This window comes from Physeter macrocephalus, chromosome 21 (genome assembly GCF_002837175.3).
Source record: "Physeter macrocephalus isolate SW-GA chromosome 21, ASM283717v5, whole genome shotgun sequence".
In the NCBI taxonomy this organism is placed as follows: Eukaryota; Metazoa; Chordata; class Mammalia; order Artiodactyla; family Physeteridae; genus Physeter; species Physeter macrocephalus.
In genome coordinates this window covers 119,942,105-119,951,972 of record NC_041234.1, presented here as the reverse complement: position 1 = coordinate 119,951,972, position 9,868 = coordinate 119,942,105, and the positions used below count along the sequence as shown (strand labels likewise).

General features: G+C 46.6%; 1 protein-coding gene across 1 annotated transcript in view; it reads left to right on the top strand.

Moving 5' to 3' along the window:
* The first annotated feature begins 9,565 nt into the window (after nt 1-9,565).
* LOC129391716 (protein EOLA1-like) overlaps nt 9,566-9,868 on the top strand; it is a 1,739-nt gene continuing 1,436 nt past the window's right edge. The window contains exon 1 of the mRNA XM_055081616.1: nt 9,566-9,642. Within this exon, the coding sequence (XP_054937591.1) occupies nt 9,581-9,642 (62 nt within the window). The 5' untranslated portion in view covers nt 9,566-9,580. The remainder of the gene's footprint in view (nt 9,643-9,868) is intronic.

Sequence of the window (9,868 nt, the reverse complement as noted above, 5' to 3'; positions counted from 1 at the left end):
AGACCCAGAGAAGGGATGGCACTTGCAACTTAGTAAGTCAGTGGCAGAGCAATGACTAGAATTTGAATTTCCTAACCCGTTGTCCAAGGCTCTTACCACTGGACAACTTTTCATTAACCTTCTTACTTCCTTCTACTTCCTCCTCCTTTCTGCTCACCCTGTCCTCAAAAACAGCCCTTTCAATTATTTGCTTCATAGATTTAAAAAAAATTATCTTCCTTCCCTCCCTCCTTTCTTCCCTCCCTTTTCCATTTCCTCTATCCCTTCATCCATTCTTCCCTCACTTTCCTTCCTGTTTTTAAAAACGGGTCTACTATTTTCTCAGGAAGCAATTTCAATGGGTTCTTTGCAGTTTACTGTAATCCAGGCCAGACTTTCCCTTCAACCTCCATCATCCCTCGAAAAGTGTCAGATTCATCCTCTGGGGGTTGCTTTATGAGCCCTAGGCAGTTAGGATTGCAGATCTGGGAGGAGGTGGGGGGAAGGTTGTCACCTAAGAATAAGAGTTGGAGAGGGTTGGGGCAATTGCCATTCCACACAGGTCTGAGGCTATGCGCCTTCTTGGTTTCTTAATCTTCTCCTTTCCCCCTCTTCTCAGTTCTGCTGAGTGTCTTTATATTCAAAGCGGGAAGCATGCATTTAAATCATTCTGTCTGCTGCTTGGACCAAGGCCCGATATTTTTTCCTCCTTACTAGACTGTCTTGTATTTACAGTCTTTGTTTTTCATTATTTAGAAGGTGACTCATGTCTAGCTGTTGGAATGAGGGAGAGAAGAGGCCTTCAGGACCAAGTGCTGTGGGTAGAGGGTGTGGAGAAACATTCCTTAATGCCCGAAGTCTTGCCACAGTGTAGATTGTCCCAAGGAGACACATGGGGCCTTAGGTAGGGGTGGGTGCTCTGTAGGATAATATTGCCCCGACATAGTGTTTTCCACAACTCGGGGAGGTGTCATCTTCAGAAAACCAGATCTGGGCTGCCTGTCCAGTTCTGACTTTCCTGCTGTCTCTCTGCTTGTCAGAGATCCTCACCTTCCCTTTCATAACACCCCAGAACACCACTAAATCAGATTTCTGTATTTGAAATAAAATAACAGCAGAGACTATCAGCTCCAGGATCTCTCTCTTACACACAAAGGATTACTTCTCGTTTCTTTCCTTCCTCAATGCTTCTATTTGGCTGGTGTATTTCTGCAGTCCTTATATTTGGCCTAGAGATCAGGTCTACTCTTCCTTCCTCTTCTCTCTTCTCTTTGTTTTTTTCTTTCCACTGTTTCACCTGGAAGGTGGCTAGAGTGGAGGCTGTGGCTGTGGTGAATCCAGAATCATGGGAGTGGAATACTACAGAGAACTTGCCTTTGTCAAGGGGTAGGCCTGATCCTGCCTCCTCCCACCTCCAGCAGCCTTCTTGGGCACCAGTCAGAGTCCAGTACACAGTAGGTACTGGTACAGCTGTCTTTAGTCTCCCCTCTGGTGCAAAAATCATATCATGACTCTAACCTCTATTTTGGGCGGCCAAAGAGCTTAGGCTGAGTGGGCAGCCCATGGTCTCTTCAGAGGGTGAAGCCCTTGGCACCATGGTACCTGGAAGAACCTCTGGTAGTGAGGGTACAGCCTCGGAAAGGCACGGGGCTCATTTGCTGTCTTGGCACCCTGTGGGCTTTCTCATATCTGGCAGCCTGGGAGGGAGTCAGAGAAAATCCCAAGGCAACCACAACAAATCCAGCAAGGTTGAAGGATACAAGATCAACACACAGAATTAACTGTATTTATATACAACTACAATAAAAAATTGGAAACCATTTTGGAAAAAAATGGAAAAAATTAAAAACCTACCACTTTCTGGTGAGATTATGGGTGCTTTTATTATTTACTCTGATTTCTGTGATGAGCATAGGTTACTTCTAGAGTGACCAAACTGATTCTTTTATAAAAATTTAAAGTTTTAGAAGACTTTCCTGCCAGTCAAAAAGTTATTTGTCCAGAGATATCCACTGCAAGTTTCATTTCATATGTAACAAGAAATCTCACAAATTATCTCCATTAATATATGAATTTCCTCTTTGAAAAAAACTTACCATTTTCAATAGTTCCAAAATTGCAATATTTAGGTATAAATCTAATCTATAAAATCTAATCTATAAATCTAAGTTTTCAGGATCTGTATGCTGAAAACTACAAAATGCTAATGAAAGAAATCAAGACCTAAGTGAATAGTAAATAAATAGTGATACCTACTGTGTTCACGGACTGGTAGACTCAACATAGTGACAATGTCAATTTTCAGTAAATTGATCTATATATTTAAAGTAATGCCAATCAAAATTCCAGCAGGATTTTTTTTTTGTAGGTATAAACAAGCCGATTCAAAAAGTTTATAGAAAGCCAAAAGAAGTTTATGGAAGGGCAAAAGAACAAGAATAGCTAAAACAATTATGAAAAAGTAGAATAAAGTTGGAAGAATCACACTACCTGATTCTAAGAAAAGGCTATAGTAATCGAGATGGTGTGGTATTGGCTAAAGGGTAGACACATAGATCAGTGTTGCTGATTAGAGAGTCCAGAGATAGACTCAGTGGGCAATGAAGAGTTTGGGAAACAAGAAACGGGATGATAACTTATGTTGAGAATGCAGAGGTTAGGGTGATATTTGCTGGCAGCGCTGGCAACCCAGACAGATAAATTAGGAGTCAGTGCATTGGGCAGAATGGAGTCCACACAAATAGGTGCCTGTGCAGGAGCATAAGGTCCATGTCTGAAGAAGGGTCTTCCAGCATAGAACTTTCCCAGCTGTGGTCAGGAGGACCTGGGAGTTCTGTGGCTGGGTGTCAGGGCCCACTTCTTCAAGGGGGCAGGCAGGATTCTGGGATTACACTCCTCACCTCCACCGGAGTGGTCTGCCTTGCTCATGTTTGTGGAGTGGATTTCTGCGGAAGGCTTCAGTTGGAATAAGAGGTTCCACATCTAAAACTTTGACAACCACTATCCACTAGATAAATGATGTATCATGGAAGCCCAGCCTCCAGGTACCAGAGCCCAATGTTGCCTCCAGGTCTCTGACCTGTTTATCATCAACAACTTTTGTTACCAAAGAGCTGCCAACTGCCTGAAACTCACACTGGGTTTGAGGAGATGAGGGTCTGGATATTGGGGGAAGCAGAGAGAGAGTGTAAGCTCAGTCTTCCCAAAGGTTGTCAAGAGTAAAGTCTTAACAGTGACCTGACATAGCAAATGTAAGAAGGAAAGGTCATTATTGGAGCTGTATGCATGAGCCACAAATACGCAGAAAAATATACTTAAATACAGGAAACCTTTCTATAATTGGATTTTCTGGTTGAGTACTTTCTCCCATTAAAGTCTTTCATAAATTTAATCTTTGGGCAACTTTAGTTTCCAACTGTGTTTGCAGGAGAGGAGATGGCATCCTATAGCATATAGGCCACTATCTAAGCAACACTCTTTAAAAAAAATTTTCTTTTCCTTTATGGTTTATCACAGGATATTGAATATAGTTCCCTGTGCTACACAGTAGGGCCTTGCTTTTTACCCATTCTATATGTAATAGTTGGAATCTGCTACCCCCAAACTCCCAATCCATCCCTCCCCCACCCCCCTCCCCCTTGGCAAACACAGGTCTGTTCTCTATGTCTGTGAGTCTGTTTCTGTTGCACAGATAAGTTCATTTGTGTCATATTTTAGATGCCACAGATAAGTGCCATCATATGGTATTTGTCTTTCTCTGTCTGACTTACTTCACTTAGTATGATAATCTCAAGGTCCGTCCATGTTGCTGCAAATGACATTATTTCATTCTTTTTTTATGGCCGAGTAGTGTTCCGTTGTGTATATACACCACATCTTCCTTATCCAGTCCTCTGTTGATGGACATTTAGGTTGCTTCCATGTCCTGGCTATCGTAAATACTGCTGTATCGCACGTTGGGGTGCATGTATCTTTTTGAATAAGGATTTTCTCCAGATATATGCCCAGGAGTGGGGTTGCTGGATCATATGATAGCTCTATTTTTAGTTTTCAAAAGAACCTCCATACTGTTTTCCACAGTGGCTGTACCAATTTACATTCCCACCAACAGTGTAAGAGGGTTCCTTTTTGTCCACACCCTCTCCAGCATTTATTCTTTGTAGACTTTTTAATGATGGCCGTTCCCATCAGTGTGAGGTGATACCTCACTGTGGGTTTGAGTTGCATTTCTCTACTAATTAGTGATGTGGAGCGCATCTTTTCATGTAAGCAACACTCTTTTTAACCTAAACCTATGGTCTCCAATGACCCCTATTGATGCAGCCTAACCTAATGTCAAGCCCAGGCTCCTCTCGTGGTAGACCTGTTTCCTACCGTCCACTGGACAGCCCCACATGGTCAGCTGGCAGAAGCTCAAGGTCTGCATGGTCCATACCGACCACATCCTTCACACCTTTCCTCATCCACTCACCACCAGCTCTTCCTCAGTCTCAGCTGAGATGAACAGTTTCTGCCTAGTCAGAAACCTCAGAATTCAAGGTCATTTTATACTCTCCTCACCATGTCATGGTTCGTAACTTCCTAAAACTCTCTCACATCTGTCTATACCTCACCATCCTCCCACCCAGACTGAATTAAGCGCTTTATCATGTTCTTTTTTTTTTTTTTTTGGTTGACTTGGTATTCTTTCTCAGCATGTGTTCACTGATATTTGATGGATGAATGAATGAACGAATGAATGAATGAATCGAATTACTGGAGGGTCTCATTCGCTGATTCAAAATGTGGAGGCTGCCTCCTCTCCTGCCTGGGCCTTCTGCCTACATGGAAGAAACATCAAGTGCTACAACTGCTCACCTAACTCATAATTCCCATGGGGAACTTACCGAGGGTGTCATTATGGGTTTGTCTTCTCCAGGTCCAAGCACCATGTTGGAGGCGGGTATGCTCTCAACTGATTGGTCCATGATACTTCCTGCATCAGGCCCCACACATCTCCATCAGTTTAATAAGGAAGGGTGCCATCTCCAAGGGTTTTCCATTCACCCTGCAAATGTCTGCAGCTTGGGCCAATCTTTTATCTCAGACAGTGTCTAGTGGCAACCTAGGCCAGCCATCATAGCACAGGACACTTGCCTCTGGTGTTCCAAGAACTCAGAAACCCCAGGAAGCAGTGTGAGAAAGGGACACCATCTGGACAGTTTTTCAAAGCATGTCCACACCCAGCCCTTTAGCTGCAGAGGCTGAAGAGATTAATCCCATGGCTTTCCCCTTCCAATTTCACCCTCCTTGCAGCTGCACACTCCCTTCCACAGCTCATGGGTATTCCTGGCCTATCTCAGCTGTCTGTCCCTAGTGACCCACCCCACTCACTCACATGGCCCCAGCCTCTATGGAGGATTGCCCTGCACCCAGGGGGAAAGTCCCCAGCCTCCAGCAGGCATCACGACAGCTCCCAGCCCAGCCCTGAAACACTGGCAAGGGTTCAAGGACCACTAGCATAGTCAGGAGATGAAGCTCTGCTGAATGACGCAGGGAGTCAGGTGTACTCTTCCTGACAGAGGTAAGGGGACTCTAAGGTTAGGGTGGGCTGTTTGGCGTGCCTCTGGTCCATTCATCCAATAGACCTCCCCAACTTCTCTCCTTCGGGGTCCTTTTCCCCCTACCCTGAACTCCGGATTCAGGGCCCTGGCTGTCAGCCTGCCTGGAGCTCTCCGGACTTGGCTTTGCACGTGGTGTCTCTCGTGGACCCAGGATGCTCTCAGTGTCCCTCCCTGGCAGAGGGTGTCCTGTCTGGTCCCCAGTCATTCTGACCAAATCGTTCCTTCCCAAAGTAAAGGGGAAACGCCTGCTGATATCTTACAATCTTAATCATTCGTGATGCTTATAAGAATGTGAATTGGTATAGTACCTTTGGAATAAAATTTCAGAAATATTTATAAAATATTAAACTAGTCACACCCTTTTCACATTAACCCAATCTTTATGTTAGTATGTATACCTTACCAGAAGACACCCACGTTTACCCAAGAATTCAGAGGTGTTGGTTTCATTTTATTAATCATATAAGAAAGGGAAAACAACTTACGCATCTATCAGGAAGAAACTGTTTGATTATGGAACATGCACACTTTAGCATTTCAGGGGGTAGTTTCAAAAGTGACATAGCGCTGTATGTGCTGTCAGGGGAAGACCCCGCATCCTTTTTATTCAGTGGCAAAGGCTAGTGGCAGCTCAAGATGTACGACATTATATACGCATGTCAAATAAAACCGACATATTTTTATAGTATACAGATCTATGAAAACGCCCATAGGCCACTTTAAAGCAATGCACTCTAGGTTGTTAGTTGCGGTGACCTCTGAGCAGGAGGCTGAGTTGTGGAAAAATTTTGTAAAGGGGATACTGTGATTTTTCTGTAGTTTTAGACATTCTTGCAGTGGGAACATATACACTACTACCTTTCTAATTAAAATATTTATATAAACCCAACAACAGAAATAGTGGCTGTGTCCGTTAAAGTTACTGCAACCTGATGCCACAGGCAAACCCTGACATTTGAAAGGCTAACACAAGAACAGTGTGTTTTTGTGCAGGCAAATTCTTGTGTGGTTTGGCAGGGGCCCTCAGCTCTAGGGACCCAGGGATCCAGGCTGCTTCCACCTTGTGGTTTCAGCACCTCACCACGGGGTCACCATGTTTGCTGGTGAAAAAAATCGAGGGAGAGGGCAGAAAAGTGGCATCCTGGTTCTCAAGTGCCTGCATGTGACAGACAATGCTTCTGCTAGTATCTCAGTGGCCAACGGTCGTCACATGACCCTTCCTAACTGCAAGTGGACTGGCAGCATAGTGTGTCCCCTGTGCGCAGGAAGGAGAGCAAGACAAGATGTGGACGGGCATTGGAGCCTCTCCCATGCACCATTACAAAGTAGAGGCTCAACAAAAACCAACTATGTTGATTTGCTATGACGACAACCGTCTTCATTGCTTGGAGGAGTTTCTGAGGTCATATTTGCCTTGAAATTCTCTGAAATTTTCAAGCATCTACTATGTGACAGATGCTTTCAAATACAGGGTCACAACTAATTGTCAAACGATTCTGTAGATCTCAGCAGAGAGAATTCACTTTGTTCATTCAGTGGCCCTTTACAGGACTTTTTGCAGAAACCTCTGTAATTTCATTAAACCGAGGATGTTCTCCTTCCATCTGATGCAAGCTCACAAGCCTATCCGTCTGAGTCTCTGCTCACCCCCCACGTGACGGAACTTGCCTGAGCCCCTGCACAGGTGCCATTAGGCACTGAAAGCCAGGACTTTCCTGCTTGTACCAGACAAGAGACAGTGGGACGATGGTTAATTACTTTCTCTTTTTAAAATCGAAGGTAGCATGTCCACTGAGGAAGCATTGTTCACCTCCTAGGAGTATTCTAAAGTTTTAGAAATTCAGCCTTAGTAGCTGTTTGTTTCATGGTCTTTCCTCATCTAGCATTTATGAGGGAGATGCTGTGGACCCAACAGTGTCCCCCAACAGTCATATGTTGGGGCCTAACCCCCGATGTGATGTATTTGGAGATGGAGCCTTTGGGAAGTAATGAGGTCTAGATGAGGTCATGAGTGTGGGACCCTCGGTATAAGATCAGTGCCCCTATACAAAGCGACACCACAGACCTTGCTTCTTCTCTCTATCCCCCTGCCATGTGAGGACGTAGTGAGAAGGTGGCCGTCCACAAGCCAGGTAGAGAGCTCACACAAGGTACCAACCACGCTGGCATCTTGATCTCTGGCTTCCCAGGCACCAGAACTGTGAGAAGTAAATGCCCGTGGCTTCAGCTTCGCACAGTCTATAGTATTCTGTTATGGCAGCCTGAGCAGACTAATACAGGAGGCTTTGGGTTTTAATCACCTAGGTAAGCGGATTCATCCGTTTCTGTGTTCAGTGGCCAGTTTCAAAGAAAATAGGCCATTAAAATCTTACTGTAAATATCAGGTATTTTCAAAAATTCTCTGTCTAGCTTCAGGGTTATATCCCAAGAACTGTTAGATTATGGGCCAAATCACACTCTACTCACCAGTTCATTTGGAAGACATATTGAGAGCATATTGAAGATGTCCAGTGGGATATGATCAAACATCGAAAAGTCACTGTGCAAATTCGAAGGGGTTTTTGCCATCAGAGGGGCTCCATGGTGAGGGACGAACAGTCAGGGGGGCTTCTGCAAGGAGGAGGAATACTGTTAGGGGAGGGCAGGCGATTCTGGGCAGTTGTATTGGGAGCAGGGCGCAGCCTTCAGAAGGGGCAGCAGTGATGAGCTGGTCAGCAGGTCAGGTCCCAGAGTTGGACAGGAGGGCACATGGGGGAAGAGGAGGGGCAGGGTGCTGTCACAGGGGAAGGTGCTGGGACTGAACAGAGATGCCGGAGCCTCATCTCTCAAAGACCCTGGGACTCGGGCAGGAGGACCCCAGGTTAATAAAGCTCACAGGCAGCACGAACGTCACCTTTGATTCGCCTTGTCGCCTTCCTTTTTTGGGCCTGCTTTTTGTCACCTGAAAGACACCGTGTAGCACTGAGAAGAGCAGTGAATCGCCAGTCAGAAGGTCGGCCGGGGGCTGGGGTGGGTGGGAACAGCGTGGGCTCGAGAGGAATTCAGACCAGGGCTCTGGTCCCCACCCCGTCACTTACCAGCACGTGATCCTGGGAAGACTGCCAAGCCCCGTGGCCCCAGGTTCTTCACCTGTGAAGCGAGTGGGTGTGATGAGCCCTGTCTTGTAGGGTCTCACAGGGCCTGGTCTAATCTTTATGATTAGCAGTCATTTGTATAGTTATTTGGACCTCAGATCCCACAACTCTCGGCTCTGGGAATTTTGTTGTTGCTGTTGTCTAGGATATCTCAGACAGCATGCAACACAATAGGACAGGGAGTGCTAATTCAGCCGGAAACTTTGCTTTGTGGGTAAAACTCGGCACAATCTCCTTCCTAGAGGATCTACTATTTAATTCGGGTGTGGAGGAGACTTCCCCAGCAGGATGCAACCCAAAGCTCCTAGAATTTATGTCAAGAACCAACTCCTTCCCTCCCTCCCAGCTCCTCTTCCATCCAAACCATGATTTTCATTCATTCCACCTCCACTAAAAATCTATACACTGCTTAGAGTTGTCCAAAATACTCTCAAGATTACCTAATAATAATGTCATTTTAATGCCATGGGCTCTGGTCCTCACAGACCAGGCAAAAGAGTGCCTGTCCATGGACTTCTGGGCATCAGTCCCAAGGAGGGTGACCACACCTCTCCAGAAATCCTCGCAGGTGGTGGGCATAAAACAACTACTTCTTCACTGTGGTCAGCTGCAATGAGACAAGAGCCGGGACACATTCCTTCCTGCCCCAAGATGCGATTTCTCTCAGGTTTATCCATGATCCAAAAGGACACCTCACAGCAGTGTCCCAGTTCAGACTCTCCTCTCACACTCACTGAGTGTGAGGACGCGGGTGCGTGGAGTCAGGTCTCCTAGAACCGCGCGCCGTCTCTCTGTCCTCCGGCGCCTCCTCAGCTGCAGAGCGGGGTGACGGTAACCTCCCGGGTTGCGTGAGGATCGAGTTCTATGATCCCTGGATGGCGCCCGTCCCAGGTCCTGGCGTGGAGACGGAGCGCGCACCAGGGCCAGTAGTTCCTGCCGTCGCGTATCCCTTCTGGGGCGCCGGGCCGGGGTGGCAGCGGTGGTGCAGGAAGGGGTGGGAGGAGGGTGGCTCCCGAGGCGCGGGGAAGAGGCAGCTGGCAGGGCGATGTGAGAGCCAGGGCGTCCCCAGGGCCGAGCCGAGGTGGGTTGCCAGGGGCTTGCACTCGGCCGCCCTGGGGTGAGATGGGGGATCCGCAGAGCATGGGGTGCGGC